A 27,980-nucleotide genomic window follows, 5' to 3' on the forward strand; every position below is an offset into this window, starting at 1 on the left:
GGCGGGAGGGTCTGCCATGGCGGGCAGCACGGGCCATGGGGAGCACAGCCCGGGCTCGCTGCGGTGGCGGCTGCGGAGCGCGGAGGAGGCGCAGCGGCGTCAGACAGGGCTGGTGCGGCAGCTGCAGGACGAGGTAAGAAGCGGGCGGTGCCCGGCGGCGGGGAGAGCGTGTAGGGCCGCCCGCGCTGCCTCAGGGGGACTCGTCGGGAGCCCGCGGGGCCTCCCCGGGCGGGCGGTGCCGGGCTGGGGCCTCAGGGCTTGGGGCGGGGAGGCCCCGGTGACGCCCGACCGGCCGCCATCTCGCTGCCGACCCCCTCCTCAGCTCGGTGCCTGCAACATCGCTGCTATTCGGTCACGTTAGCGGGGTTTGTTCCGCAGGAGTCTGACCGGTTTGCTTGCAGAGCGAGTTTGAAAACTCATTTCGGTCGCTTCGAGGACTCCCTTGAACAGCCAAACGTTGGCTCGGGGTACGTGGGGGCTGTAGGTCAGGTAGAGCCGCACACACCTGTCCCATCGTTTGGCTTGCTGCCGCTGTCTCAGGTGAGCAGACAGTGCTGAAGCCCCGCCCCAATCTCTGTCATATTAAAGTGAAGCGTCCCTATATTGCAGTGACTTCTTTTTGAATGTATCACCATTACTGTGCTTGGGCTGGACACCCTCAGAGGAAAGTTAATGTGGGGTGAGCAAAGTCTATTGCAAGTTGCTTCTTTCATCTTCATTCTTTGTTTCCACTCGGGTACTGCAGTACCTGACCTGGTGTCAAGAATTGGAGCAGCAAGTGAAAGATGGAGGGATGAGTGTGCAGGTTGTGAACTAAAAAGCGTGTATCTAATGTTCCCAAATGCAGACCAATAAAAGCCCTCCACAAACCAATGACAGGAAAGCAGATTTTTACTGTCTGAGGGTTTAGAGAAGTGCTGGGAGTTTTCCCATCAGTGTTTTGTCCAGTTGCCATTCTTAGAGCAGTCAATAGTTCCAGAAATGCCAGTCCAGAAAACCCAGTTGAGGATTTTAATTTTGTGAATGAACATATCATTTGAGTTACATTTGTCCTGGGTCTCAGGAGAGGACTGTGCTGCATGTTACATGATACAGCTGTCCTGGAGAAAGAACCAGTTGAAACAGCTTTTTGGAAGTCAGGAAAGCTGATGGTCAACATACAGGACTGGCTCTGTGCTTTTCTTTCTGCTTCATGGCTAGAGTAAACCTAGAAGCCAAAGGGTGGAAGAATAGGAGGGCATTCCCAGACTTCAGGTCCAAGTCAGCACTTGAGGTCATGAAGGACGCATAGCAGTGGGAGAGTGAGGAGAGCTACTCACACTAGCACCCTTCCCCTCCCTTCCTCCCTGTAGTCACAACATTTTTTACACCTGGAAGAAGCCATGACCTCCTGAGATACCCAACAAATGGACAGGAAAATGGTGGGCGCTGACAGTGGTGAAGAAAACTCCATAATTTGACTAAACATTTCCTTTCTTCTTAAAGGGATCCCTTCCAGGCAGGTGCGAAGCCACAGCAGACCACAGCCTGGAGAACGCACTGCTTCAGGTGGAAGAGAAACAGCAAAGGTACAAGGAAGAAGCATTTCTTCATACTTGGTATCATGGATACTTGTGGAAGTGAGGGAAAACCTGTTGGTGCTACCTGGTCTCCCCAAGGGAATCGGTTGAGCAAGCTGCTTTGACAGGCGAAAAGTCCACAATCTGCTTTCTGTGGTGCAGTAATAGTGCTGTGTGCTGAATGACGAGGTGGTGTGTGTATTATGGGTGAAAGGTCCCTTTCCAGACTGAATTATTCTGTGGTTCAGTAGATGAACAACTTTGGACAGTGCTAGAGAGAGGTGATACATCCAGTGACCATCAGCATGGAGGGGAACAAATTGTTACCTCTGGACATGGTCAAGCTTGAAGGGGAGACAAAAATCATGGATGGAAATTGAAGGCCCAAAGCACAGAGAAGCAAATGAGGTTGTCATCACAGAGAGATCTTGGTTAACCCTGTAAAGTGCTTTTACTGCCTCTTAAACAACAAAGTCAGTGTTAAGGGAGCTGGAAAATCACAAGGATGCTGGAGAACTGTCATTCAGTGACCTCATTATTGTTTCTCTCTTTCCAAGGTGTGAGAATCTGGTAGAAGTGAACACTCTCCTGTGGGAGCACCTTGATAAAGCCAGCGAGGTTAATTCTGCTCTCAAAGAAGACGTTGGAAAACTGACAGTGGATTGGTTGAGGGCCCGGGAGGAGCTGGAGTTGAAGGAGAGTGAATGGCGCAGTGAACGTGAGGTGAGGATGTGGGAATGCCAGAGGGGAATGGGAAATGTGTTTTTTTCCTGGCATAGAGAACTTGCTGTGTGGAAGCTGTGACTCTGCTGATGATGTACTGGTGCTGGACAGGGGTATGGGAGAGAGGAGTGTCAGCAGTGGGAGGGAGTCAGTGCTGGGAGGAGATGCCCACCTTCTTGGGCATGCTTGGTCATGAAGACAGAGCTGGTCACTGTAGGGCAGTCACAGGAACACTTGTCTTCTTTAATAATTCCTAAATCCTTGTTTTGAGCAATGGAGACCCAGAGAGGTCTGTGTGTGTTCAGATTTAAATTTGCCAACACAGGAACAAGACAGGCCTCCTGTTCTGGCTGCCTGTTGTAAGCCAGCCTGACTCTGGGCTTGGAGGGATTTGTGTTTGTTTTCCTCCGCCGAGACTTTTAGGTGACGAATCATGATCAGCTTGCTTTGCTGCTACCCACTGCTATGAGAGAAGTGATGTTCCCTTCTTGGCAGGTGCTATAGGCCTCTGTGGTACCTCTTCAGTCCTTGATGCCCCATGTGCAGTAGATATTAAAGGGCACCTGGTGATGGTGACTTACTCTCTCTTGTCTGAGAAATGTTACAGTGACAGTGTAGGCTGAATTGGCATTTCTTTTTGTCTTTGTCTGTTTAGCTTTTTGACAAGTACTTGAGGGGGGAACATAACCGTCTGCTCAGCCTGTGGAGGCAGGTGGTGACCTTCCGCCGCCATTTCCTGGAAATGAAGACTGCCACAGACCGGTGAGTGGAAGATCTCAGAATGATCAGGTGATGCAAAATCTCTTGCAGAAAAAGTGTGGCTGGCTTGCTTTTCAGTCCTGCTTTGTGAACCTTGATGTTGCATTAGTTAGAGCAGAGGTAGGATTTCTTCTCTGACAGTCAGAAGCAATGCTATTCAGCATGGTTTAGGCTGTTCTCAGAAGAGTTGTTTGCTGTTGGTTTTTAGATAAACCTGAAGGGCTTGGGCCATGAGGACTGCAGAGGCTCTGAGCAGGTGATGGCTGGGGTGATGTGTGGGCATGTGAGCACAGGCACAGAAGTGCATGGACACCTGGGAGATACTGAAGCTGTGTGTGCAGCATATAGAGTGGTCCCTTTTATGAGATTATAAACCTATGTACTGGTTTAAAAGCAAAGCCAGTGAGAGACTCCAAGTCAGAAATACAATTTAATAGGAAAAGAAGAGAAAAATAAAATACATGCAATAGTACAAAAGAAAACCACTGACAGAGTCAGAATACAACCTGACACCCTGCTAGTTAGGGTGGTAGTAGCAGTCCAGATGAAGTAGTCTTGTTGAAGTAGTGATCCCGTAGAAAGGTCCGGTAGCTCTTGTCCTCTGGAAACCAGTAGGTAAGGGCTGCTTGTTCTGTCCCAAGCCCCAGATTATATCCAGGTGGGGATGCTTGGCTTCTCCCCCTTGGGTGGAGCATCTCACAATGAGCTGATTTCATTCTCTGAGTCATGTGGTGAGTCCTTGATTGCTCATGAAACAGATAAGGCTCCTGGAGGGAGTTATCTACGAGTCATCCAGCAAGGTGTTGGTGGACCCATTAACAGGAGATGGACTATGGGAAGGAGGCGAGGAAAGCTCTGTCCCTCCCTAGTTTCAACAGTTCATGAAGATGGTGTAGAATACATACTTTTGGGCACATCTTTACATTGTAACCCAGGACAACCTGCCTTGAAAAAGTCTTACCAGGTTTCTTTTTCTACTGCTTCTAAGAGGAAGATGATTAATGCGTATTTTTTTCATTTCCAGCATGAATTTATTCTGGTCAGTTTGTATCCACTTACTCTTCTTTCAGCATTGCTAAGAGAAAGAATAGCTGCTCTCCCCAATTACTGCATTTGTCCAATTTATTTTGCTTAGCTTGATACCTCTTTTTATGTTTGTTTTCTTGTTCTTGGGCTCTCTGAGATTCTTTTCTCCCAAGAAAAATAGTGTAGCCATAATAGTACCTTCTGGTGTCAGCATGCACTTTCAAAGTCTGGGTTACTGTAAGCCATTTGTGTTACTTGATTATAAGTCTTTGCTATTGTCTAGAGTCTGTCTGCCTGACCTGCCATTTAGTCCTTGTGTTGTCTGTGCTTATATGTTACAGTGTTTCAGGCTGATTCTTACACCACTTTTCTGTAATGTTTTATTATATAGGTATGGTCTTGAGCCTCTTAGTAGTCCAAGTGGGGATGATAACCGAGCCCTTAAGAGCACAGTGTATAAAAGCTGGGGATCTTGGTAAAATTCCTGTTATCTATTAATGATAATGAGAATATGGTAGTACGAGTAGTTGGAGGTGCTTGAGGCCTTCTGGCCTGTGCTATATCTTCTTATATCTGAGGAGAAAACAGACTCCACACTTGGCTACCTGGTAAAGACATTACTCAGCTGTTACGATGTGTCCTGGTCCTCAAGTGTCAGACTAATTACTTGTCCCCAGTGAAGATGTCACCTTGCTTGCCAGCTCTTCCTGATGCATGATTGCATACTTCAGAAGTGAGTCAACTGATAAAGCTGGTGGAGTGAACATTGGCTCTTTCTTGGTTCTTCATCAGAGATTTGTCAGAGCTGAAGGCAGAACAAATGAGGCTTTCTGGATCTATTCTTGTGAAATTCTCCCGCCTGAACTGCTGCGTGCAACTCAGGGAGTCCATACCTCTTGGTAATCCTGTCCTGAAGAATCACACAGAGCAGCAAGTGGAACCAGAAATAAATCAGACAGCTCAGGAAGTGATAGCCTTACAAGTCGCGTGGGACATGGAGAAGAAAGAGCTCCAGGAGAGGTAAAAGAGTTTTAACTTTGCTGTTACCAACATTATCTTTTGTGGCAGCTTCTTGAGTTCACAAATTGGCTGTGCTCCCATTTAGAACAGCCTTGAACAGCTGTGTGTCTGTCCCCAGTCATACTCTTGCCTTCAACAGAAAGGGTGGAAAAAGTATCTGCCTGACAGAAATTCTTCCAAGTAGGACAAGACTGGAAAAGACATGGCCTCTGATAGTGCTTTTGCTGTTAACTGATTCTTGGTGAAAAACTGAATTCAGCATAAAGAGAACTGTGTTTCTTGTACAGCCCTTTTACTGCTCAGGGCTGTGCTGAAGGAGTTGGGAAGAATTTGCCCAGGGCCATCATAAGCACTGCAGCACCTCTGTGCTGACAATTCCATGAAAGACTGAGTGCAGAGGCTTTTGGGGCAAGAAGTGCCATTTTGCAACATCAAGCCTATTAACCTGTAGAGATGAATGCTGCCTTTGCTGTGTTTTCTGGGTTGGACTTTGCTAGGCTATGCTTTGGTGAGCTGCTTGGCTCTTTAACAGGTGCTGGTATGCAAAGCTTTTGGAATAGCATATAGACCTTCTCTTCTCAGGGTGATGGAGCTCTCAGCCTTGCTTGTACAGTCTCAGAAGCAGAATGAGGAGAAGGAGAAGACCATGAAGAAACTTAACGACACAGTGGAGATTCTAGTATGTTTTACCTTTACCTGGGCGATAGCCCAGTGTTTGCTGTCAGCCTGAACACAGAGGTGTGGCTTCCTCAGGAGAAACAGTGGTTAAGATGCCCAGTGTATGGGAACATCAGGCACCTTGCCAAAATATTCCTTGCGTGTTTAGCAGAAGTGGTGTCAGTCCAGATGCAGGCAGTAGCAGAGGAGCTGCAGACAGTTCAGGTGTCTTCCTCTGAGGGGTGGTGCCAATGCTCTTCTGGCTGTGATTCTAGGTCTCTGGGAATCAGAGTTCCTTGGAACTGACAGTTTAACAGCAGTTTATGAAAACTAGTTTTTGGTCTTCCTCTTAGCTTTAGCAGAGAAGAAATTGAATAGATATGGACAGGAATATACTGGGATCACTAGTGCTGAGACTTAGCAGTGTGTCTGTTACTGAGGATGGGAGCAGCTCTTCCCTGCCCACCCTTTCTTTATCCTGTTCTCAGGAATCAAGTTGGATAGAGAGAGAATTTGCAGCTTCATTGACTAACAGTGCCAAAGAAGAGAATCTTTTCCTTCAAAAGCTTATAAGAAATATCACTGAGGTGAGTACAGGCCTGGTACAGGGACCACATCCCTGTAAATTTGCTTTTGAGGTACTTGAGGAAGACAACAAACTGGCCTAGGGACTAGAGAAACATTTTGTGTACTATCTGTGTTAACTGCCATTGCCTGTTTAATTTTTAGACCACTTTTCTGACACAGAACCTGTTTTAGCTTGTGAATTGCTGTCCTGTGACAATTCAGCGGAGTCATTAGAAGTTTCAGTACCTTTGCCTTCACCACCCCGCTAAGGTCTCTTTTGGACCGTGTTTTTGGAGTATGCTACTTGACATTTGCATTCCAGTGTTTCATGGGCAATTCCCTCACCCTCTTTGAGCAATGAGTCTGTTCTTCGTGTCTTTATGAAAGGTCACTGACTCAGTCGATGCACTTAACAGCTGTGCTCCTTCCCTCTCTGTTCACTGACCATTAACATTTCCCCAGAACTGCAACTTTCAAGGGTAACCTTAACTTAGTTCTAAAGTTCTCTTAATAGAGAAAGGTTTAATTGTCATCTCTTCTACACAGCTGCAAGAAAGTGAATGTTCAGGCAACCTCCAGCCACTTCATACTTGGCTACTTTTTCTCTTGTATTTAGAAATTTCTGGAGTACTTGTAATCACAGGGACAAACCTTTGTGGACTGAAGAAATGGGAGAATTGAGGTTTTAATGATCCCAGGGTAAAGTGGGAGGAAAAAGAGAACAAGATAAAGAAAACAAAGTAAAATGAGCAAAGACTAACAGCTGGATGTGGGCTTTCAGATGGTGCTAGATGACAGTGACAGCCTGGTCAGCATTATCTGCACTGACAGTTCCCAGCATGCAGACTCTGGGGACATCTTCTCAGCTCCGAGATCTGTTGATACAGGACATGCCTTTGGATTGGTTCTGGAAGCATTGGCAAGGATGCGAGGGGCAACACGGGTGAGAGCTTGTGTGTCTTCCCCAGTGGCCATAGGCTCAGTGCTCAGGCCTTGCTTAGCTTGAAACATTTCCATTTGCTCAGCTACTTGAGGCACTTTTTCTCACCTTCATACTCATGCTCCTGCACTGCTTTGCTGGTCTTCCCAGCTCTGTGTTCTACTGCTTTTCTCTCCTTGATGCCCACACCCTCAGCATAGCTTTTGCCTTTAGGGGAGCTGTCTCTTCTAGGTGTTTCTTCCAGCTCTCTGGAGCCACCTTCCCTGCTCCTTATTGCTCATTTGTCTTCCTTCCCTGCCTGTTCCTGCAGGCCCTGAGAGAAGAGCTTTCTGCTAAGCAGGACTCAAACAACCTCTTGCTGCAGCAGCAGAGACATCAGGAAGAGAAGTGCAGGGAGGTGCAGCAAAGGCTTGAGCAGCTGGAGGAGAAATGCAAGAAGTCCAGCAGCCACCAACAGCACCTTCAATCTTTAGTGGAAACACTCAGAAGGTGAGCATTTCCTCCTCTTCCTCCTGCATTCCAGAGGCAATCTTGCTTCCAGGCCTGGGAGTTCAGAGGAGTCCTGGGTGAAGAAATCCTCTACCCTACCATGCATAGGCCTCAGAGTGCCTCTTGAGCATTGTCCTGTCTGGGTTTTTCATAGTCTACTGTGACTCCCAAAGCTGTCTGGGAGATGCACAGCCATGTTGGAAGATTCCTTCTTGTCGCCATGCTGCTTCCCTGAATTCTGTTCTTTGTGTGCCCCTGCCCAGCCAGTGCTTCTCAATGAAGGAAGGCAAAATCCTGCCTTCCTTTCCCTTTGTCTCTGGAGGATTTCCTTGGGAGGGAAAGAGCAAGGTCTTCCTTAGCCCACTGTGCCCTGCTCCATCCTGGAGTGGTGAAAATGGGATTGGTGACCCTTTAGGCCTCTGTTCTTCTCACTGAGCCTTGTCTCTGCAGTGACTGTGCAAACCTTGAGAAAACTAGGGAAGAGCTACAGGAGCAGCTTGGATTAATGGAGCAAGAAGTCTCACGTCTGCATCAGAGTAATGCTGAGCTGCAGATGAAGGAAGAGTCAGCCCAGGCAGAAAAGGCAGAGCAGCAGGAGAGGATGGAGAGAGCGCACCATAAGCAGGAGCTCCTGTGAGTGTTAAAGCTTTCTCTGGCAGTGCTGGGCTTGACGAGGTCCAGTGTGAAGGAAAAAATGGTGCCTGCTCCTCTCTTGGAGAAACATGGACTGTTTTTCTGTAAAACACTGTATCCCCTCCTCATAGAGTAAAGGACTTGGCTGCACTCGAGGAAAAACACTCATTACTGCAGAGCGAGTTGGTAGTCAAGAGACAGACACTGGAGAAGTTGCAGCTTCAGAAGGATCTGCTGAAGCAAGAGAAGGATGAGTTTGCCACGGCTCTGAAGAAGGTATGGGCACCTTATTCCTAGGCAGCACTTGTGGGAGTGCAAGCTGTGCTACCAAGATCCCCTGAGATGCTGTTTCTGGCAGTAGAAGAGAGGGATGCTGTTGTTCTTATTGGAAAATAGTTATCCAACCAGACAGGCTTTTTGGGGTCATTGGTCCCCTTGATCTTATTGGCAGCTCTGCCCTAGGAATAAGTTAGACACCCAGGGAAGGTGGAATTGCTGCCTGCAGATTTTGCTGTCTTTGTTGTTCCATTGTTTTTTTGCCTCTCCAGGCAGAGCTGTCAGTGACAGAGCTGACAGGGGCTCAGAACAAGCTGAATGCTGAAAGAGCTGACCTACAGGCTGCAGCAGTGAAGATGAGCAGCATCAATGAAGCTCTTGCATTGGACAAAGTGCAGCTGAACAAATATGTGTGGCAGGTGGGCAGTTACCAGAGATGTTTCCAGGTGTTTTTCTCCAGCTCCTGCTGTTTCTCAGCCTTCTTACCTTGGCAGAATCTGGCCAGCTAACTGTGACCGTGTTCCTTTTGCATTTGAGCCAATCTTTTATAGTAAATCTTTCTGTACTTTATTTCCTCTATGCTTCTCTGACTGTAGCTGGAGCAAGAGAAGGAAGTTTTGTCTGCTAAAGTGGATGAGATGGAGAGAGAAAAGATCTGTGAGCAGGAGAAGCTGAACTTCTGTGAAAGAACAAACAAAGAGCTCTGTGCAGAGAAAGCCCGGCTAGAGCAGCTGCTGAAGGAATCAGAGAAGCAACAGGAGGAGCTGTGGCTGGAGCTTAGAACACTGGGAGAGGAGAAAGCAGAAACCCAGGAGAAATTCTGTCAGGTGACCTAAAGTATGATGCATCCATGTGGGCTCTGGGCTGCTTGGATGAGGGAAGCAGTGGTTTTGTCAAGGGGACACATGGTAGTGCTAGAGATCACAAGGCTTTGTTTGCTTCCTTTTGGAAATGCGTAGGTGGCTTGCAGAGGTATTCCACAGTTCTCAGAGTTGTCTGCTTCTACAAGAGTATTCTAGTCCACCTGTCTTTTTTGGCCTCTTTTTTGTCTCTTGATAAGCTGCAAAAAGATGATTTTGTTGTCCAGGAATCTGAGCGGGTGGCAAAAGGATCAAACTGTGTAGCTCAATCCTTTTTCAGAAACAAACAAAAAAAAACAGGTCTGCATGTTCCTGTTGATGCTTTTTGTCATGAAGTTGGAGCATATCCAGAGAAGGGAATGGAGCTGGGGAATGGTCTGGAGCACAGGTGTGATGAGCGTCTGATGGAGCTGGGAGGGCTCAGCCTGGAGAAAAGGAGGCTCAGGGGGTACCTTCTTGCTTTCTACAACTCCCTGTGACAGGAAGGTGCAGCCAGGTGAGGGTCAGGCTCTACTCTGAGGGAACAAGGAACAGGACAAGAGGAAACAGCCCCAAGCTGTGCCAGGGGAAATTTGGATTGAGTGTTGCAGGGTAGCTGCAAGAGAAGGATTTGTTTCTGATGGTCTCTGTCAGACAGCCTCAGTTCTGGGGTATGTGGTAGATTTGGCAAATACACAGCAGAGGTCTTGCTTTTGAAGAAAAGAGCTCAAAAGCACAATTTAGTCTTCAGGCTTGAAGACCAGCAAAGGCCATTAGATGCCTTTATCATGTAAGATAAGTAAGTGGTAATGTTGGTGTTAACTGCTGCATGGAGAGTCTGCTTTGGCCACATCAGCCAGGCTTCCATCAGTCACTAAATGACTGCTCACCACAAGAGAGCCATCTCCCTGCTGAACATTCCCTCATTGCAAAGAGCTGCTTTGAACACTGGAGGAGGTGACATTTTAATGTGGGTTTTGTTCTAGAGGGGGAAATAGTGTATATTTTCCCTTGCTTCAGTGAGCAAAATTATTTTCCCCAACCTTCCTGAAAATATCCAGCACTGAAATAGATCCTGACAGAAATTTTGTTTGCCAAGTGGCACTGGTGGAACATGCAGTATCTTTGGGTGACAACATGGAGTTTGGAGTAGGAATGTTTGTTGGTAAGGTGCTGTCTGGTCCCAGGCAAGCCAGCAGGGTATGACAAAGCACCTCCAAGGTCACAGTGGCAGAGGCTCTTGAAGCCCAGGCTGTCAGAGCTGCATAGGGCAGATGCTGTGAAACGTTGAGCCCAGAGCACAGGTGCTCCTTGTCCCCTGGCTGCCTGTGAGGTGGCACTGGCTGGCTCTGCACAGTGCTCCCGAGGAAGGGCTCAAGCTGTACCTTGTCCTGCTTCCAGGTTTCCCGGGAGCAAGAGTCGTTGAGCAGGGCTCTGGAGCAGCTGCGCCAGGAATCCTCTGGCCAAGGGCACGCACTGACCCAGGTGTGCAGAGAGAAGGAGCTGCTGGGCCAGGAGAAGGCTGCCCTGGAGGGCCGACTGGCAGCCATGGAGCAGCGGCAGCATGACTTTTCCAAGCAGCTGGCAGAGACCAGGTAAAGGCAGGGAGCAGATCCTGGGCGCAGGACAGGGCTAAAGGGCTGTAATAATAAAGGTTGTAAGTACTATACTGGGGTTTATTGTATTCTCTGTGCTTTTCAGATGTTGATTTGGCTGTTGAGATGTTGATTTGGCAGTTGGGCTGGGCTGTCTGTGCTATGCCAGGACATAAGGAAGGCCTGGGCACTCCCTCAGAGGGCCCTGCTTTGCCATTGAAATGGCACAATTGTGCCTTCTCTGGACAAGTTTCCATGCTTCTCCTTTTCCATACTCAGCAGTGGAGATCTTGAGCCATGTCATCCTGGAATAACCAGCTATGGTTGTCAGGAGCAAGATACTCATGTCTCTGTATTTACAACTTGTAGCTCAGCAAAGGATGGCCTGGAATGCAGCCTGTTTGCTGCTCAGCAGCAGATATCTCAGCTGGAGATCACCAGGAGCCATCTGGAGGCTCAGGTGCTCACAGTCATGCAGGCCAAGGAGGTGATACAAGGTGAGAACCTCGTGTGCTTTGTTTGTGGTGCTGCCCCTGCGTAGAGAAGCTAAGCACCCTGTAAAGCTGCCTCTGTCCACAGGGCTCTGAGGACTGGTGAGGCTGGAGGCACCAAAGGGCCTGAGGTCAGTCAAGTCACTAAAGACTGCCTCTTGCTGTTGGTCATGTTTGCAGGAGAAGTGAAGTGCTTGCAACGTGAGCTGGAAGCAGAGAGAGCTCTCAGGAGGCAGGAACAGGAAGACACAGCTCAGCAGTTCTTGCAGGCAGAGCAGCAGCATCACAAAAGCCTCAGGCTTCAGAGAACTGCTCAGCAACTGCAAATAAACAAGCTCCTGCAAGACCTGGTAGGGGACAGTATGCTTCTGAATTGTTCAAGCTGGCCCTGTGGGTTGGTTTAGCACAGGCAGAGCCTGAGGGTGTGCAAGGGCAGAAATCCTCTGCCAGAGGCCTCCTGCTGCTGGGCCGGGCAGCAGAGCTCAGACTTGGAGGTGTGTGAAGGCCCCCAGGGTGGTGCAGGGACAGTAAAGGCAGCCACAGCTTCAGTGAGGGTGTAAGATGAGTTCTGGAGCAGGTTGGGCAGTGCCCACCCAAAGTGTGGCAGCCCAGGGCAGGATTGTCCCCAGGTGCCACCTGCCACAGAGCAGGTGCCAACATGGAGCAGATGCCAACAGGGCTGCTGGCAGTGGAACTCAGTTCCTTCCTTGCTGTGCTTCCGCGGTGGACAACGGGATCAACTTTGGGCTGGAAGCAAATGGAACAGGATCCTTGTGCCCAACCCTTCAGTCCTTGAGGGGAAGGTGACACCTCGTGTTTTGAGTGGCTGGACTCAATGCTTGGGAAGGTCTGTCCAAACAGAAATGGTTCTGCAAGTCTGTGATTCTTGCACCTGCTGAGCCTCCTTTTAAGTTCCCTGACAGGAAATTAAATTTTTAAATTTCTTTCTGGTTTCTGGAGTGCAAAAAGCCAGTGCTGTTATCTTTTTGGGTTGGGGGTTGTGGGAGGGATGAAGTGAGGAGGTTGCCTGGAACTTCATCTTGAAGATTTTTCCTCCCCTCCTCAGGCAAGTGAGCATGAAAGGCACCATGCAGAGATGCAGGAGACGCTGCAGCAATGGCAAAAAGAGAAGGCAGAGAGAGAGCAGCAGCAGCAGAAGGTGCTGTTGGAGATGAGGCAGAAAGTTGACACCTTGCAGACCCAACAAGAAGCAGAACAAACCAGATTTGAAAATGCCAAGCGAGAGGTAATGATTGTGAAAGGAGAACTGGTGTGATTTTTTTTTTTTTTTTTTGCAAGGCTGGGGCTGTGGGGAGATGACAGGATATGGGGCTGTTTGGACCATGCCCTACATGTCTTGTACATTGAATTTGGGGTGGTGAAAGGTGAATGGGGCCATCTTTGGGACCAGGAATGAGCCCTCTCATAGGAAGCCAGGCAGAAACATCAGCTTTCAGCTGAGATTTGAGTGCTGCTCTTGTGCTCTGTTTTTCTAAGACGTGCCTCAGAGTATCTCCACTCTTCTCTTCCTGCTCCCCTTTTGGTGTGCAATGGTTCATAACCAAAGTGAGTTTATAGGGTTTTTCTTTTGTGGGTATGGGGAGGGTGCAGCAGGAATGCTGACACAGAAGAGAAAAATCTTTTTGAAGTCTTGTCTGGAGTATTGCTGAGCAGTAACCCAGAAATGTCTTCTGGGCTGTGTTCTAAGCCACTTCCTGGGAAGCTGTGGCTCCCCTGGGGCAAACAGTGGCCCTGGGGAGTAGCAGCTGAGTGCTCTGAAAGTGTGTGAGCCTATCAGTTTCTGCCTCTACCACACAGATGTTACAGGGCAAGTGTGAAGCCCTCTGCTCTTTCCTTGTGTGCTCTTCCTGGTGGAAGAGCAGAATGACAGGAATGCTTTATCAGAGACACTGCTCCAAACTCGGGCAGAGCTCAGCCGAGCCTGCAAGCAGGTCCAGCAGCTCAGGCACGAGGTGAAAGAGCAGCAAGAGAAGAGCCAGGTAAGTGTGAGTAGGCAGGGAACAGAGTGCAGGGCAGTGACAAGGGCACAAAGAACAGCTCCTGGGACTGAGGAGGTAAGGGCTGCTTCAGGCCTGGGGAGCACAGAGCCTGGTAAGCTCCAGAGCTCAGCCTCAGGAAGGAGGGAATGCAGAGGAAACAGAACTGGGTAGAGAAGCCAAAAGAAGTAGCTGAAGGAATGGGATTTTGGGACAGCATGGAAAGTAGAAAAAGTTGAGCCTGAGGACGGGTCCCAGGAAGTTGCTCTGCATTTTGTTGCCAGACTGTCAAGGCAGAGCTGCAAGCTGAGCTGCAAGAAGCTCGCAGTGAAATCCAGGCAGCAGAAAGGAGACACAAGGAAGAGCTACAAGGCATCAAGGAGGAAATGAAACTCCTCCTTGAGCAGAGGGAGGCTCTACAAAAGCAGGTGAGCAAAACAGCAGTGGCACTACAGTCATCCAGGGAGGGATCTGTGGACTTCTTGCTTTTCCATGGCAGAGCAGCAGCTGATGGGATGATCCCTGGGGCTGCCTGCTCCTGTGCTCTCCATGGCAGCTGCTCTGAAGGACACTCAGTGCTCTGCTGAATCTCAGCTGCTGCCCTGCAGCACTAACTGATCTAGTGCTCTGAGTTGCTGGCCAGCAACCATCAGCATGGATTTCTGCCAGTCTCTTCTTGCTAGCCTTGGTTTGGGAGGTGCTTTTTGAGGTGTCCTTAGTGGGCCACTTAGAGTTTGAAACAAGTTGTCCATATCCATTGTGAACCTGGTGTTCTCAGGACTGGGAGAAATGGAAAGTTGTCCTTTGCCTTTCCTCACAGCCTCTGCTGTGGCTGACAGTGACAAACTGGCTGTAGCCTCTGACTGCTTTGTTCTATTTGACTGGAGGTGGGAGAGTTGACATCTCAGCTGGCAGCCTCCCGAGAGTCCCAGGAAGCAATCATCCAGAGAGCCCAGCAAGATGTGAGCTGGGCACAGGAACAGTCAAGGCAGAAGCTGTTGGAGACTGAAAACACCAAGAAGAGGCTGGAGGAGGCAGAACATCAGAACAAGGAGCTGCAAGTGCATCTGCTGAACCTGGAGAGGGAAAGGAGTCATTGGGAAGAAGTGGCCCAGCAGACTTCTGAATTGCAGGCTTCTGTGAATGTCCTGGAGAGGGAAAAAGCCAGGTAAGTGAAAGCCTGTAGGACTCTGCATTGTGGTGAATGGATTCCCTCTTGGCCATCTTTGCACCTGCCAGGGGCTCTGGCAGCATTTCCTAAGTGGCAGAATGTGAACTCTCCGTGCTGATACATTGCATTATCTGAATGTTGTGTCTCATTTTCTTTTCCTTTAAGTGTTCAGTTAAAGTTTTTCTAAAGACAAAGGCTTTTGGGGCAGCATTTTCCCTCTAGGTACTGTTGTGTTGTTAGGTTAGGTGAGTGTGTTAACACTGCCCAAGCTGCAGTGTAAGGAGGTGAATGCATCCATCAGCTCCACCTTGGGTCCTGTAACTTGAAGCCTTTGGGATCTGGATCAGCCTGGATTCTGATGACTTTTGTTAACATAAGTCATGTTAAACCCGTGATTTTTTTTATCAAAGCCAGATGAAGAGAATCACAGAATGCGTAAGGTTGGAGGGACCGCTGTAGCTTGTCTGGTCCCACCCCCCTGCTCAAGCAGGGTCATCCCAGAGCACATGGAACAGGATTGTGTCCAGATGGTTCTGGAATGTCTCCAGTGAGGGAGACTCCACTGTTCAGATTGTCCAGATCTGTTCATTGGTTGGTCTCTGCACAGGAAAGAATTTCTTCCTTGTGTCCAGGTGGAACTTCCTGGCCATCAGGTCCTGCCACTTCTTCTGATGCCATTGCTGGGCCCCAGGGAGCAGAGCCTGGGCCCTGCTCAGAGCCCTCTCTGCACACAGGGACACCCAGGGCTCAGGATCCCTCTCAGCTGTGGCTCCTTCTCCAGGCTGAACAGCCCCAGGTTCCTTGGCCTTTCCTCATCAGGAAGATGCTCCAGGCCCTTCCCTATCTCTGCAGCCTCTGCTGGCCCTGCTCCTGGAGCTCCATGTGCCCCTTGTCCAGAGGAGCTCAGAGCTGGACACAGCACTCCAGATGTGCCTCACAGGGCTGAGGAGAGGGGCTGGATCACTCCCTCACCTGCTGGCAATGCTTTTCCCAGTGCTTCCCAGGATCCCAGTGGCCACCTTGGCCACAAGATCACTGCTGGCTTGTGGAGTTTCTTGTCCACCAGGACCCCCAGGTCCTACTACACAAAGCTGCTTCCCAGCTGGTTGGCCCCAGCCTGTGCAGGTGCCTGGGGCTGTTCCTCCCCAGGTGCAGCTGTGTTGGCCCTTGCTGAATTTCAGAAGGTTCCTCTCTGCCCATCTCTCCAGCCTGCTGAGATCCCTCTGAGGGGATGCACAGTGACCCTGATGGAGAGGCATTGACTGCCTCATCTAAGTCATTGATGAACAAGTTTAACTGTAGTGGGCCCAGGAGTGAATCCTGGGAGACACCACTAATTACAGGCCTCTTAATGAGACCCTGTGCCCCTGGTTACAACCCTCTGGCTCATCCATTCTCAGTCCAGCCCATTGTCCACTCCCCACCATTGCCAGAATTTCCCCAGGAGGATGTTGTAAGAGACAGTGCCAAAACCCTTGCTGAAATCAAGGTAAACAATATCCACTGCTCTCCTTTGTCTATGCAGGTAGTTGTTTCATTGTAGAAGGCAACCAGGTTGGTCAGGCATGATTTACCATTAGTGGTCCATGCTGACCATTCCTGATCACCTTCTTGTCCTTCCATGTTGGTAGAGGGGGCCTCCAGCATGAGGTGCTCCATCACCTCAGGAATTGAGGTGAGCTTGAGAGGCCCATAGTTGCCTGGGTCCTCCTCCGTGCCCTTTCTGAAGACCAAAATGACATTTGCTTTCTTCCAGCCCCCAGGCACCTCTCCTGATCTCCATGACCTTTCAGAGATAATGGAGAGTGTCTTCGCTCTGGTGTCCACAAGCTCCCTCAGCACTCATGGACACATCCTGTTAGGGACTGTGGACTTGTGGATGTTGAATTTGCCCAGGCATTCACTACCCCAGTCATCCTTGAAAGGAAAGTCTTGCCAAGGGGTAGTCTTTCTTCCAACATTCCTTTGGCCTGGTCTCCTGGGCCAGAGATCCCTGAGGGCTGGTCTTGTCCAGTACAGATCAATGCAAACAAAAGGCACTCCATAACTCTGCCTTCTCTGAATCCTCTGTTACCAGGGTCTCCCCTCCATGTTGGAACAGACAGACACACATCTTCTTTGGTTTTCTATTTGTTATTGATGTATTTTTAAAAACCCTTCTTGTAGTCTTTGACATCCTTGCCCAGATTTGATTCCAAGGTGGTCCTTGGTCTTCTTTGTCTCATTTCTACTTATTCCAACAATCTCTCTATATTCATTCCAAGTGGCCTGAGCCTGCTTCCATCTCCTGTGTACTTCTTGCTTGCACTTGGGGAATGACAGGAGTTCTTTGCTTATCCACTCAGGTTTCTTGCCCCCTTTGCCTGATTTCTTGCACACTGGGATGCACTGTTGTTGAGCCTGGAGGAAGTGATCCTTGAATATCAGCTTGGCCCCCTTTACCCTGCAGGACCTGTTACCACATGCTTCTTTCAAGAAGATCCCTGGAGAGGCTAAAGTTAGCTCTTATGAGGTTTGTGTTGTGATCTTGCTTGCTGCCCTGCTTTTTCCTCACCCCCAGCTGACCTCCACAATCTCATTCACAGTCAGCCAAGGCTGACCCCAACCTTCACATCTGCAACAAGGCCGTCCCTGATTGTTTGGATAAGGTTGAGCAGCATGCTGTTCCTTGTGGGATCCTCCACTGCCTGTGACAGCAAGTTGTCATCAATGCTTTCCAGGAATATCCTGCACTGTGTTGCTCCTCTAGCTGATGCCAGGGAAGCTAAAGTTCCCCACAAGAACCAGGGCCTGTGACTTTGAGGTTGCTTTATGTTGTCTGTAGAAAGCCTCATCTACTTCTCCTCCTGTTCAGGTGGCCTGTAGCAAACACCCACAGCAATATCACCCTTACTTGTCTGTCCTTTTATTCTGACCAATAAGGCCTGTGCTCACTCATCATAAACCTTGACACATTCCAAGTGTAGCCTCACATAGCTGTCAACTACACCACCCCTTCTGAGGCACCCAAAGGATATGAATGTCTCTTATGGCCATTTGTTGCCTTGTTCCACAGACTGACTCTGTCTCTGGAAAAAAGGGATCTGAGCCTCAGAACACTGGAAGAAAACAACCTGGCCCAGGTTAATAAGGCATCTCAGCTTCGTTCTGCCCTTAATCAGGCTGAGGAGCTCCACTCAGAGCATGTAAGAGAACTGGAGAAGCTCCACACCCAGGTAAGCTGTGCACTGGCATCCTCTTCTCCATGGACACACAGCATCACCTTTTCCTTGGAGGTCCCAACCTCTTTCCCCTCCCAGTAGCATCCACTGCTGCTGTGTTCTGCCCACAGCTGCTGCTGCACCCTGAGGCCATGGCTGGATCTGGTGTGTGCTGCCAATGTTTTCCCCCATTCTCTTATTGGTCCCAGCAGGAAATCTGGGAGGAGAAGCAGCAGCAGACTCCTCTGGAGCTTCTCTGTCCCTGTGTTAGCAGTGTTGTCCCAGATGGAGTTGGTGCCTGTGCTGGGCACTGAGCAATGTGGGGACACAGACGTGGCCATGGCACGTTGGGCAGGGCACTTCCACTGCAGCCAGTTCAGGCAGTGTTCAGAGCTGCAGCCTCAAGGGTGTCCATTGCCTCTCTTTCCCTGTTTTCTCCACATTTCTCTCTATTGGAATCCTTGGTTCTGTGCCTTCTGTTTCCTGCATGTCTTTTGCCTGAAGTCCTTTCTTCTTCATTGCTCTCCCTCCTGCCCGCTCTGCTGGAGCAGCCCTGTCCCTGAGGCTCTGTGCATCCATCTTCCAGATCCAGGTCCTGCAGGACACAGTGCAGGAGATGGAGGCTGCCCAGGCAACTCGAGAGAAGCAGCTGCTGCAGGAGCTGGAGGAGTCCCGGGCAGGAGAACAGTGCTTGAAGTCCTCTGTGCATGTGCTGGAGACTGAAGTGTCTGAGCTGTGTGTGAGGCTTCAGAGATGTGATGACAGAGCAGAGGCCTTGGCTACACAGTGTCAACAGGCCAGTGGTGCCCACCAGGAAACTCAATCCCAGCTGGACAAACTGCTCTTGATTTTCCACCACATGATCAGGGACAGCAGAGACTTGGTCACTTGGAGCTCAGGCAAGTGTGGGAGGCTGGGTGAGGAGGTGTGGGAGAGCAGGTGGGGTGAGGGGGTGGTTCCTGGTCATCCTGGTAACACACACTCACTCTGTCAGTTTAGGCTGACTAAGGCCTTGGGAAGTCTTGACAGCATGACTTCCATGCAGACACACAAGTCCATGTTTGTATGTATGTAGAGAAATTATCAGAGTCAGAAGGGAGAAGGGCCCTGTCAAGTGACAAGGCCCATGCTGTTGTCTTTGGGTCAGAGCTGACATTAGTGGTCATCGGAATAATATCAGCTTTTGGCACACATTCTGCTGCAAGGTGGGCTGTAGGATGATGACAAAGGCAACTCTTCCCAGGTAGAGAGGCCTTGTTTGTTGGCCTCTGGATTAAATCTTGAACCAGAATATCTTCTCTTTTCAGAAGAGGGTCATGTCATGGGTCTAACTGCTTCTCAGGCCAGGGATGTCCCTGCAGAGCTTACAGTGGACACAGTGGCAGCAGCTCTGCAAGACCTGCAACAGCACCTGGAGCATTCCCAGAAAGAGCTGGTAATTTGTGCCCACTATGCCCAGAAATCCTGTCTTGCTGCTGGGCTGCTGGACAAGCACTGTGCCAAAGCCAGGATGGGTGTCAGTCCTTGTGGGGGGGTTGGCTCACTGGCATGGGGAGGAAGGAGGATCACAATCACATCTACCAGTACAGTCCATCTGCCCTCCCCCACATGGGCTATTTCTGCTTTAGTGTTTGTAACCCTTTGTTTCCTGACAGCAGTGGCACTGACAGGTGATTCTGCTCCTCTTACCTCTTCCAGAATGATGCAAGGAAGAAGATACAGGCGTTGGAGTTGGAGCTAGGCATGGGGCAGGCTCAGATGGACAATCTCAAAGCCAGCAATCAGGAGCTGCAGATACAGTTGGATGAAAGTCAGGCAGGTATAGCTTCTCCTCTCCCATCTACTGCCCCATCCTGTCTCGCCAGTGGGGATTTCTGATCCCATGCACAGGAAGAGGGCAGTGCCCTGAGATGGCAGAGGGGAAAAACAAGCACCAGGAGATTTATCTATTGTAGTGCCAGTGAAAGTTTTTTCTCAAGAAAGATACCGTGGCAGTGCCATCTGGCTGTGCTATAGCTGATCCTGTGCACAGCTGGTGCCTTTCAGGTGCCATGTCTGTGCTAAGGATATGTGCTGTTGCTGCATGCCTCAGCTTGATTCCTTCAAACTCCAGGTTCTGCCAGAACCTCCAGGCTATTGATCCCTCTGGAGCAGGGCTGCACAGGCATCCCTGCTCCTTTGTCTCTCTTGGATTGCTCACCCTGCACAAGCCCAAGAGCAAGCACAGTTTCCTATTCCTCTGAACCTTGCCCCTTTCATTTTTGCTTTTCTCTCTGCTGGGAACTTTCCTTCATTTCTGTCAGGTTTGGAGTTCTTCCTTGTGTTCTTAGGGCCTGGCCAACACAGGCAGGCAGAGAAGACAGTGCTGTTGTCTCTGCAGGATGCACATCAATCTGCTTTTGCTTTGCTTTTCCCCTTCTCCTTCCCCTTCCCTGCTGCAGCAATGTGGAGGGCAGAACAGCAGAAGACCTCTCTAGAAATTTCCCTGAAGGAAGACGCCATTGCCCTGAAGGAAGAGGCTGAGACTCTTCATCAGGAGGTGGCATCTCTGCAGAGGAAATTGGAGAACCTGGAGAAGGAAAGGAAGGATGTGCTGGTGAGACTGGCAGATGCCACAAAGGGCAATTTCCTAGCTCTGGTTGGACCTGGTGTTAATAGTTCTATGGAGCACCTTTTTCCAGTTTGACTTTTCTAATTCCAATCTTCTGAATAAGGAGGAAAAGATGTTGTAGTCATGTCAAAGCCATGTAGTGCTGAGGCTGCTGATTTTCCTCCATGCCGGAGTTCTGTGCCCTAAAAGCTTTAGTTCTCAATGTCCACACTGTCTCTACTGACATGGCATGGTTTGGGCAATTCCTTGTGTGCTAAGCCATGTTCAGATTTCTAAATACCTGGACGGTTGGGTGAGAAGACCAAGTTTGCTGTTACTAGAAAGGCGTTTGACCTTGGCCATGTGAGAGGAGCCAGTGGGGAGAGAAGAGAGGAAAGCCAAGTGCTGATGCAGAGAAGGACGTGTGCCTGCAAGGGGAGAACTCGTCCTGAGTGGCAGCAGAGAATAACAGCCTGATCTGGCCATTGCTGCTCCAGGAGAGGCCAGTGGGGCTCTCGGGATAGTGCCAGGGAAATCTACACAGGAGAGGTGGAAAAGCACTGCTGTTGCCCCAACCCCAGGGAATGAAATGCTGGGGGTGTTGGCTCTTCCTTTCCTCCCTAATGGAGAGCACATCCTCGTGGCACTGCCTAAATCCTGCTTAGCGTGGACTTGAAATCCTGGACAGAGTTCTGGCAGCTCCTCCCCAAAGGAACAGTGGAGTGGAGGTGCAAGAGGTAGCGCAAGGGCAGGAAGGAAGCTGGGAAGGGCTGGGTGAGCTGGGAAAGGTGCAGTGTCAAGGGGGGCCCAGCAAAGGTCTGCAGCATCTTGAGAGGCAGAGAGAGAGGGGCAGCCTGTGCCTGCTGCTGTGGCAGGAGTCCAGATCTCAAATGAGAAGCAAACTGAGAGAAATGAATGAGTGACCCTTTTTCTCCCTGTTTTGCAGCATGAACGGGACAGGCTGCAGGCAGATAAAGGAAAACTGGAGTATGAGATAAAACTTCTGGAGGAATCAGTCACAGCCTCTGAAACCCGAGCGAATACAGCAATAGACAAGAATTACTCCCTTGAACAAGAGCTCCAAACTGCACTATCCATGTTAAAAATTAAAAATGAGGAAGTGCAAAACCAGGGGAAGAAAATGGAGATTCTTCAGAAAGAGGCAGCAGAGACCAAAGGTTTGCAGGACCATCTTACTCATGTGACTACTATCCTGTCAGAAAGGGAGGGAGAAATTAAGTTGTACCAAGAGCAGATGAAAATGCTGGAAAAGCAGAAAGAAATGCATAAAACTGCTCTTAATCAGGTTATTAAGGACATATCAGAGAAAGAACAGAAGACAGAATCCCAACAGAAACAGATACAGGAGCTGGAGAAGCAGCAAGAAAAGCAAAGGCTTATTTTAAGCAAAATGAGCCAAGAGCTGGAAGAAAAGGACCAGGAGATAAGATCCCAGCAAGAACTGATACAGGAACTGGAGAAGCAGTTAGAATTGCAGAACTCTGCTGTCAGCAGAGTGAGCAAAGAGCTGGAGGACAGACACCTGGAGATCAGATTCCAGGAGGAGAAAATAATGATTCTAGAACAGCATGGTGCAGTACAAGTCAGAAATCTGCTTGTGGATCTTGATGATATGAAAGGAAACCTGAAGGAGAAAAGGTTGGAGCTTCTTTCTTTGACTCAGCAGATTGAAGAACTGGAAAAGGAGAGAGAAGATGTGAAATCTCTAAATGCTAGCCTTGAACACCTGAGGACTGTTCTTAAGGACAAAGATATTGAGTGTGATACTCAAAGGGAAGAGTTAAGGCTTTTGCAGCAACACAAGGAGCAGCAAGATAGGCATCTGCAAGAGCTTCTTGGTGAAGTAGAAATCATGACACTTTCTTTATCTAAAAAAGATCAAGAGCTTGAATCACAACAAAAGCAAATGCAGGAAGTTGAAGAACTCATGGAAATGCAGTTAAAGACTGTCCATGACCAACTGGGGCAGACCTTAGCAATCTTAAAAGAAAAAGACAGACTTATGGACATCCAAAACCAGCAAGCAAAGAGCTATGAGAAAAAAACAGAAGAACAGATAAATGTCTTGCACAGAGACTTGGAATACTCTAGGACAATATTGAAAGAAAAGGATTTATTGATTGAATCTCAGAAGGAACTGATTGAGACCTTCCAAAAACAAAAGCAAGACTCTGAACAGCAGAAGCAAATTCTGCAGCATCTTCAAGTGGAACTAAAGGAAAAAGAGCAGGAAATTTTGTCTCTTAAAAAGCAATGTGAGGCATGCAAGGAAAAGGAGGAAAAGCATGAAGCTGAGCAAAAAAATTTCCATGCAACAGCACTGACTCTGAAAGAAAAAGAGGAAAAGATTGGTGTTCTGGAGGATGCCATCACAAAGCTTCAACAGGAGAAGGAAGAGACAGCAGAGCAGACTAAAGCCATACTGCAAAAACTAGGGTATGCTGAATCTTCTCTTGCAGCTAGAGATCAAGAGATAGTGTTTTTGCAAGAGCATGTCCAGCAACTTCAAGAGCAGAAGGAGGTGGCAGGCAAGCAGGTCAAAAGTCTAGAGCAGGATCTAGACAAAGCGAACCACATGTTGCAAAAGAGCCATCTGGAGTTCATAAAGCACACAGAGCAAGTGAAAACGTTCCAACTTCGTGAAGAAAGCATGAAGGTAGCACTAACATCATGCCAGAAGCAAGTGACTCTGCTTGAGGAAGTGGTGAGGAAGAAGGATGAAGACAGTGATGCTCTTAGGCAAAAACTCCAGGATGTAGAAGAACTGAAGACTTTGCAGAATCTCCAGCTTAGGCTAACTGAGAGGAATGAAGAGGTTAGTCATGATGGAGAGCTAGAGTTCCTGAAAGAAGCCTTCCCTGAGAAAGAAGAAGAGATCAAGGCTCAAAATGAGCGAAAGCAGTTAGAAGAGGAAATCAGAGATCTTCGGGAAGATCTCCAGCTTGTTCAGCAGACTCTGACAAAGAAGGATAAAGAGATCAAGTACCAGACAGACACAGTCAGGTATTTAAAGAAAACTTTGATAGAGAGAGAGCAAGAGCTTAGGAGGCAGAGTGAACTCCTGGAAGAATTAACATTGGCTTTGCGATGGAAGGATGAAGGGGAAACCCTAAAAGAACAAATCAAAAAACTCAAAAAATGTGAGGAAGAGGAAGTAGAGAAGAGGAAAATTTTCCAGGAGAGAGATCATCTCTTGCAAAGGCAGAATGAAATTACGCAACAATTGGAAGCTGAGAGGGAAGCCAATGGTGAAGATTTGGAGCATGTGGCTGCTGCTTTGAAGCAGAGAGAATGCAGAGAACATGAATGGAGAGAGAACACTCAAGGCCTGAGTACTGCACAGAGTGAGAGTGAAATGGCCAAAGGTAATCTGAGGAAAGAAATAACCATCCTGCAGAGAATGGTTTCAGAGAGAGACACAGACCGATTCCATCAACAGGTAGGCACTGGCATTGATCTTCAGTCCAATCCAATGTCCCTGAATTATTCCAGTGGTGTTTGCCATAAAGAATTGGGACTCTCTATCTCTCTCTGTCAGTCCAGGCCTGCCTGGGCAAAGCAGCCTGGGTTGCAGTAGTCAGCCTTGTCTGTGTGCCTGGCTCCAGCCAGAGACCATTGACTGTCAGATTGTTTCCTGGCATACCTGGAATGATTGATACAGCTCTGGAGTTTGCTGTTCAAATCCACTCCAGGCCAAAAGTTGGGCATGGGGAGCTGCCTCTCCCATGCCCACACAAGGAGAGGAAACATGGGTTGGTTGGGATTTGGTGTGGGAAGGAATGGAGCAGGTGAGCAGAGTGATGAACTAAACTGAGCAGAGTTTTGTACTGAGGGTTGAAGAGCAGCTGCACTGCTGGTACTTCGAGGATGCTTCCTGAGATGGAGATTACTGAGGGACAACTTTTCCAGTGTATTAAAAGAATGGTATTTCTATTATTGCCTGGTCAGGTTAAATGCTGAATTATGCATTCAGGACATACTTGTACTGGCACCCAAAAATCAAGAGGCCAGCTTGTGTGTATTTCTCCAAAGTGAAATGATTCAGGTCCTGGTAGTGGAACAGCTGCAATAGCCTGTGCTGCAGCTTTGCAAGAATTTGCCTATATTCCAGTGTCCATTAGTATATTGGCATGTAAAAAATGCTACTAAGAAAACACTGTATTCATGCATTTATGCATTCACTTACAACTTGAGGAATATTACTTGCAGCCTGATCCAGGATGCTGGCAAGTATTGTGATCTGTTGATGGGAAGTAAATATGTGACAAGGGCAAGAAATGTGAAAAGAGCATGAGATTTCAGTTACATCCATGTAGGTCAGGTATACAAGAAAATTCAGTCAGGTAATGCAGTTATATCCACACAGATTGGTTTAGTGCTGATACCAAGACTATGTTTATATGTTTATATAACTGCTTCAATGAGCAGTTCATGAAGAAGGGCACAAAGGAGGAGGTGGCTCCTGGCGAAGTTCAGAGAAGTGCATATGGCCTGATTGATAACGTGATATTTTCAAAGAGCCATTCTGTATGAGGGTGTAACAGGTAGAGAATAGAGAACAAAACTGTAGTGTTTTATCACCGCAGAAACGTGTGCTTCACCCACATTTTGCATGTTTGGTTGGCTAAGGACAGAGAGTAGAACCATAGGTAAGAGAATTTACAGTGATGATCAAAGGAGATGATCAAAGATGGTAAATAGCTCCCCTAAGAGGAATATGTAAATGTTTAAGTATTCACAACTGACAAGAAGTAGCTGAGAGAAGGAGAGAAAGGTGGAGATACTGCAGAGCTTAGTAAAACTATGAAGTGGCTGGATAGAAAATTAATGCTTCCAGTCTCTCAAAACCAGAATGGGAAACACTGAACAAAACTAGAAAGAAGCAGATCCAGAACAAACTACTCAATTCTCCAAGGAGGAGGGCCCCTAGAGAGAGGGTGTGTTGTTTTAGCCTGTGGACAAGGAGGAGAAGGACCTTAGCACAGTCCATTCCTGCTGTGGTCACTCTCCCTGATACATTGGTTCTGACATCCTTCTAGCCTTTATTGGCTCCACCTCATGGAATCACCTCTCTGAATGCCCAACAGGCTGTTGCTGAAGGGGAGCAGCTGTCATGGCTCTCAGAGAAGAGACTCATGTTGCAGAGCCTGGAATGTCTGCAGAGAGCAGTGGCAAAGCTGGAAGATGAAATGGTGGAGCTCAAGCAACAGAACACTGAACTCAGGAGGACTCTTGAGCAGGTAAATTGGGCTTTTGCTGCCTCTCTAGAGCCTCAGGCTCTTCTGGAACACTTTGGAGTCCTCTGCTTGTTTGCTTGCCTCTCCCTGTCTCTGCTGTGGGCACAGCCTTTTGTTTGTTCTCTCTGTTGTGGCATCCCATGGCTTTTACAAAGGCACCTTCACTCCACTTCCTCCCTCCATGCCCCTGTGTCCTCAGACACACACTGGCCTCTCTTGCACAGCTGCCAGCGAGAGCTTTTTTCCCCCAGTGTTGTCTGGTGCAATTCAGGGTGTCTGAGCAGAGATGTCCTTGCCTTGATGTTCAGAGGTCCTTTTGCTCAATGTTTGCTGACAGGTTTCTGTGACCCTCTCTCCCATCCAATGTGCAGGTGGAACATGAACGGAGGAGACTGAAGAGATGTTTTAGGGGTCAGTTACTCCCAGATGCCTGTGAATTTTCTCTCTCTGAGTCTGAGCAGTGCAAGTTGCCCACTTCTAGACAGGTGAGATCAACATTTCCTTGGTGCGAGTAGGCTTTTGGTCATCAGAGGAATGATGGGAAATCCCAGTGGCAGCAGCCCTCCAGTAGAGACCTAATAGAAGGTGAATATTGCCTGTGGCCATGACCAAAGAGACTGAAAGAACATCCTTTCATTTTCTTCACAGGAGGAGGCCCATGTTCACTGCAGTCAGCACTTAGCTGAGTTACAGAACCAGGTGAGGAGTAGGAAAACTTCCATCAAAAGCTGTTGTGGCTGTACTCATGGGCACAGCTGTGCATGCTGCTACAGCCTGAGTTATGTTTGGTGGTCAGGAAGTGAGTATAGCAGGTATTGTCAGTCATGAACCTGTTGGCAACCACTGAACAACATCCCTTTACTTTCGTTTTATCTCTGACTTGTCTAAAAGATCAGGCAGTGGGGGATAGAGTTGGGATGAAATTCAGAACACTGGAAGTCACCTGAAAATATCAGAATCTTAGAATCATAAAATGCTTAAGGTTGGAAAAACCCTCTGAGATCATCTAATGCAGTTATTAAGCCAGTGTTGTCAATCCCAGCACTAAACCTTGGCCTGAAGTGCCACAACCACGTTTTCTGTACACTTCCAGGGACAGTGATTCCACTACTTCCCTGGGCAGTCTGGACCAGGATGTTCTCCTCTGTTGCCTGTTTCCATTTTCCTTTGACTCCCTAACAGTGAAGCTTGCATCTTAGCAGAAATCCAGTGATCTGAGGCAATGCTAGAGGCTTATCCCACTAGGCTTAGTTGCTTACGTTGTGCTGTGCTCCTGTGTGGAATGCTCTGAGGTTTGGGAGAGTTTGCTCCCTGTCCCTCAGCTGCCTGTCCAGTAGCTCAGGGGAGCAGCAGCCCTCCTGCTGATGCACAGCCTGTGGACAAAGGGGTCAGTGGCCAAAATGTGAGCTTTGGAAATCAGAATTGGGTTCCTAAATGCTGTGGGAACTCTCTCTGCTAGAGCCGTGGTGGCTGATGGATGTACGTGGGAGGGCTTTGCCTGCCATGAGCTGGGCTTGTTGATCATCTGAGCTCTGTTCAGGGGCAGTCTGGGAGCGTGTTCCTTTGCCCTTCCCCAAGGGCAGAGTGTTGGTGAGGGCTGGAGTTGGAGGCTGTGTCTGCCCCGACAGCCGGTACCGCGGGGCTGCGGATGCTCCTGCCAGCGTGGGCTTGTCTGAGCCGGGCCTTGTGTGTCTTTCAGGTGTCCCTGCTGCAGTCACAGCTGGCCCAAGACCAACAGCAGCGACAGAACTACATTGAGAGATGTACAAGGACCAGCCAAGAGCTGTCAGACCTTCACCAGGAGCTCTCTTGCTCCTTTGCAGCAGTGCTCAAGGAGCCCAGAGCTGCTGTTCTGGAAGCAGAGACTCAGAAGCTGGATCGGTCTCTGAGCCTTAACTTGGCAGTGACATCCCTGGGCCATCAGTCTCTGCAGAGACAGCCTGAGCATCCAAGAACCAGACCTGCCAGAAGCAATGATGACCTGAGGTAACAGCACCTCTGGCCTCCCTTTGAATGGAGGGATTTCTGCTAAGACCAAGAGCTCATGGATGTGAGAAATGGGATCAACTCCTCAGGGCAGGGCTGCTCCTTGCCTTTAACATCTGTTGGTCTCGCATTCAGCTAGTGCCAAACCTTACCTTATGATGAATATTAGGATCTGTGAAGCATTATTTAATGTAGTAGATGATT

At 48.8% G+C, this 27,980-nt stretch overlaps 1 protein-coding gene across 1 annotated transcript; it reads left to right on the forward strand.

Annotated features, from left to right (window-relative positions):
• The first annotated feature begins 16 nt into the window (after positions 1–16).
• On the forward strand, positions 17–27,780 carry CEP250 (centrosomal protein 250). Its single transcript, XM_062505103.1, has 32 exons — positions 17–132; positions 736–799; positions 1,486–1,568; positions 2,117–2,282; positions 2,938–3,044; positions 4,860–5,087; positions 5,670–5,766; positions 6,233–6,331; positions 7,093–7,254; positions 7,562–7,740; positions 8,191–8,373; positions 8,505–8,649; positions 8,922–9,068; positions 9,246–9,476; positions 10,890–11,083; positions 11,453–11,580; positions 11,755–11,924; positions 12,641–12,844; positions 13,455–13,574; positions 13,856–13,999; positions 14,459–14,739; positions 17,798–17,957; positions 18,529–18,841; positions 19,250–19,377; positions 19,641–19,761; positions 20,384–20,538; positions 21,479–23,992; positions 24,339–24,341; positions 25,641–25,793; positions 26,162–26,275; positions 26,439–26,489; positions 27,490–27,780. The coding sequence occupies exons 1-32, from the start codon at positions 17–19 to the stop codon at positions 27,778–27,780; spliced, it is 7,251 nt and encodes a 2,416-aa protein (XP_062361087.1).
• The last annotated feature ends 200 nt before the right edge of the window (positions 27,781–27,980 follow it).

The sequence above is a fragment of the Cinclus cinclus genome, chromosome 18, assembly GCF_963662255.1.
Source record: "Cinclus cinclus chromosome 18, bCinCin1.1, whole genome shotgun sequence".
Lineage (NCBI taxonomy): Eukaryota > Metazoa > Chordata > Aves > Passeriformes > Cinclidae > Cinclus > Cinclus cinclus.

Excerpts from the sequence above, each read along its gene's own strand:
- CEP250 (XM_062505103.1), top strand. The coding sequence starts at position 17 with ATGGCGGGCAGCACGGGCCATGGGGAGCACAGCCCGGGCTCGCTGCGG. Across the intron at positions 6,332-7,092 it reads TTATAAGAAATATCACTGAG|ATGGTGCTAGATGACAGTGA; the intron begins GTGAGTACAGGC and ends GTGGGCTTTCAG. Across the intron at positions 11,925-12,640 it reads ACAAGCTCCTGCAAGACCTG|GCAAGTGAGCATGAAAGGCA; the intron begins GTAGGGGACAGT and ends TCCCCTCCTCAG.